At 43.0% G+C, this 3233-nt stretch overlaps 1 protein-coding gene across 1 annotated transcript; it reads left to right on the forward strand.

The window, feature by feature from the left end:
- The first annotated feature begins 1564 nt into the window (after positions 1-1564).
- On the forward strand, positions 1565-2023 carry LOC108522124 (60S ribosomal protein L29-like). The gene has a single exon (XM_017862203.1). It carries the CDS (start codon positions 1565-1567, stop codon positions 2021-2023), a length of 459 nt encoding a protein of 152 aa, XP_017717692.1.
- The last annotated feature ends 1210 nt before the right edge of the window (positions 2024-3233 follow it).

Genomic DNA, 3233 nt, shown 5'->3' on the forward strand with positions numbered 1-3233 from the left:
CTCAAGGGGTGGCTAAGGAGTGGCAGTTTCCAGAGGGATGTGGCCTGAGCCTGGGCTTGCAGGCTTGGGTGTCCACATGTGTCCTTGCAGGTCTCTCATGGTATACTGTGGGGCCGGAAGTAGGAAGACAAGAGAATTAGGTCATGGGCTGGGGTGGCTCTCCCAGGTCTCTGTATTCTAGCATGGAACTCTGAGGAGTCCAAAACTCTAGATGAGGAGTTGGCTTCCCAAATATTAAAGAAGGTATATCTGTCAAGATAGGCATATTCTATTAAACATGTCTATCTGACATATTAACTAATTTTTTGCTTGATTGATAAATTTTAAATATTTGGATATAGACATGCGAATATCTACTTATACTTTTGCCCTGGGCTCAGAACATATAAGAAATGGGGTACAACCAGATATGCACTTCTTCCTGCTCCTCACATGCTATCATAGGGAGGTCTGAACTCTTCCTTCACCAGTCTCAGAGGATAAATTTCCTCTTCCAAGTTTTAAGGACCACCCCTTGATTCCAACCCCTCATATCATTCTATATCTTGTGTCACAAATTGTCTTTTTTAAATTAGATTTCCTTATCTTATTAATGATAGGTCTCTTACATCAGTAAGAATGACTGTTATTAAAAAGTCAAAAAATAACAGAGGCTGGCAAGGTTGCTGAGAAAAAAGTGGATGCTTATACACTATTGATGGGAGTGGGCATTAGTTCAACCATTGTGGAAAGCTGTGTGGTAATTCCTCAAAGAGCTAAGAACAGAAATACCAGTTGATCTAGCAATCCCATTACTGGGTATATACCCAAAGGAATGGAAATTACTCTAACATAAAGACACATGCACGTGTGTGTTCACTGCAGCACTATTCACAATAGCAAAGACATGGAATCAACCTCAATGCCCATCAATGGTAGACTGGATAAAGAAAATGTGGTACATATACACTTTGGGGGGAATACTATGCAGCCATAGAAAAGAATGAGTTCATGTCCTTTGCAGGGACATGGATGGAGCTGGAGATCATTATCCTTAGCAAACTAATGCAGGAAAAGAAAACCAAATACTGCATGTTCTCACTTACTTATAAGTAGGAGCTAAATGATGAGAATACATGGATACAAAAAGGGGAACAACAGACACTGGGGCTTACCTGAGGGTGGAGAGTGGGAGGAGGGAGAGGAGCAAAAAGATAACTACCTGGGTGATGAAATAATCTGTACAACAAACTCCCATGGCATGAGTTTACCTATACAACAAACCCACACTATTGAGTCAGTAGCTCCCACTGGTCTCTCTTCCTTTCAATCCTGGCTCAATATTGTCTGTCTTTATATTTCTACCAGAATAATTTATCTGAAACAAAAATCTGATGAAGTCATTCTCCTTAAAAGTCACTGATAGCTACAGCATAAATACAAAGTTATTTAACATAGTATACACAGCCCTCTGTCTCTACCCACTGTTTATCTTTTCCTTTCTGCCCCGTGTCACAACTTGTGTTAAAGTTATATTCCGTTTCCGGTTCTAGGTGCTTCAGGAGCTGTGGCTTAAAGTGCAGACATGGCCAAGTCCGAGAACCACACCACACACAACCAGTCCCGAAAATGGCACAGAAATAGCGTCAAGAAACTCCGAATACAAAGATACAAATCTCTTAAGAGGGTGGACCCCATATTCCTGAGGAACATGTGCTCTGCCAAGAAGCACAAGAAGAAGGGCCTAAAGAAGATGCAGGTCAACAGTGCCAAAACCACGTGCCGTGGCTATCAAGGCCCTCGTAAGCCCAAAGAGGTTAAACCCAAGATCCCAAAGGGTGTCAGCTGCAAGCTCAATCGACTTGCCCACATTGCCCACCGCAAGCTTAGGAAGCATGCTCGTGCCTGCATTGCCAAGGGGCTCAGGCTGTGCCAGCCAAAGGCCAAGACCAAGGATCAAACCAAGGCCCAGGCTACAGCTCCAGCTTCAGTTCCAGCTCAGGCTCCCAAAGGTGCCCAGACCCCTCCAAAGGCTTCAGAGTAGAGATCTCGGTCTGCCAACGTGAGGACAGAAGGACTGGGGTGGCCCCCCTGGGCTGCTGTCTAAATGGGGCTGGTGTCCTCCTGTGCTATTTGTACAAATAAACCTGAGGCAGGATTTTTTTTTAAAGTTATATTTCAGTAATGTTGCCCTCTTATGCAACCCTCCTCCTCAAAACGGACACTTACCTAGCTGCCTCACACAAATGAGCCTTTTTTTTTCTTCAATTTCCTGTCTGTCTAAAATACTTTTGTTAACTGCCACTCCTAAATTCTGGTCCCAAATTACCTCCTCTTTGAAACCTATCCTGCTTCATCACTCCCAAAACTCAGCTAGAGCCCCAATTCTGGGATCTCATTGTACCCTTTGAATGCCTGTATCCCTACACTTACTACATTGTATTGAAAAGAAAAAAAAAAACATATTTATGGATAATTCCTCTCTCTATTCTTAGCAATTCTAGAATTTGGAGTCTGTCCGACTTGTCTTGCTACCACAGCACAGAAGGTATTTAATGTGTTGGTAGCATCATCCCACTCTCCAGAATGTCATAACGTTTACGTTCTTTGTTGTACAGAGAAGTTCTGGCTTTAGCAATGGAAGGAAGCTATTCCTCTTCACTTCTTCCTCACCGAATAACTCTAACTGGCACCAAGAAACCCAGTTCTCTAACCATGAAGACACCAAAACATTGGGGAGCCATGTTGGACCCAGTAATTTAGTTGTATGGGCACAGCAAAACTCCCTGACCTCAAAGCAGTATTTATATACAGACAGACTGGCTGATAATCAAACTGAAGGGCTGTTGGCTTTTTTGTGTTCAGGGATATAAACTATGTGAGGGTGACAGGTAGGCAAAAAACCAAGCAGCAGCCATTCTGCATGTGAAAATGGTGTGGCAGTACCTGGTATGACACCTGGGGAGGTGTACTGGCATTGTTCCTGAAACTTGGAAATCTGGAATGTTATGTGACTCCCTCAGCAACAGATGATATTTTGGGGGAGCTTTAGTTGAAGATGACAGTTTACTAATACCTTACAATCATTAAATGCATCTTATGTGCATGCAGATTTGCTCTGTGGACTGAAGATGAAATCCCTCCAGGCCTTAGTTGTATTAGTCTTCTACCACAGTTGAGATAAGAGCAAGGGAGAAAAAGGAGTAAAGGTTTCTTCTGCACTTAGCATGAAATCCAAAGTCCTTCACATGGCC

This window comes from Rhinopithecus bieti, unplaced genomic scaffold, assembly GCF_001698545.2.
Source record: "Rhinopithecus bieti isolate Rb0 unplaced genomic scaffold, ASM169854v2 scaffold_62795, whole genome shotgun sequence".
Lineage (NCBI taxonomy): Eukaryota > Metazoa > Chordata > Mammalia > Primates > Cercopithecidae > Rhinopithecus > Rhinopithecus bieti.

Bases quoted from the DNA above. Each gene is read 5' to 3' on its own strand.
- LOC108522124 (XM_017862203.1), top strand. From the start codon at position 1,565: ATGGCCAAGTCCGAGAACCACACCACACACAACCAGTCCCGAAAATGG.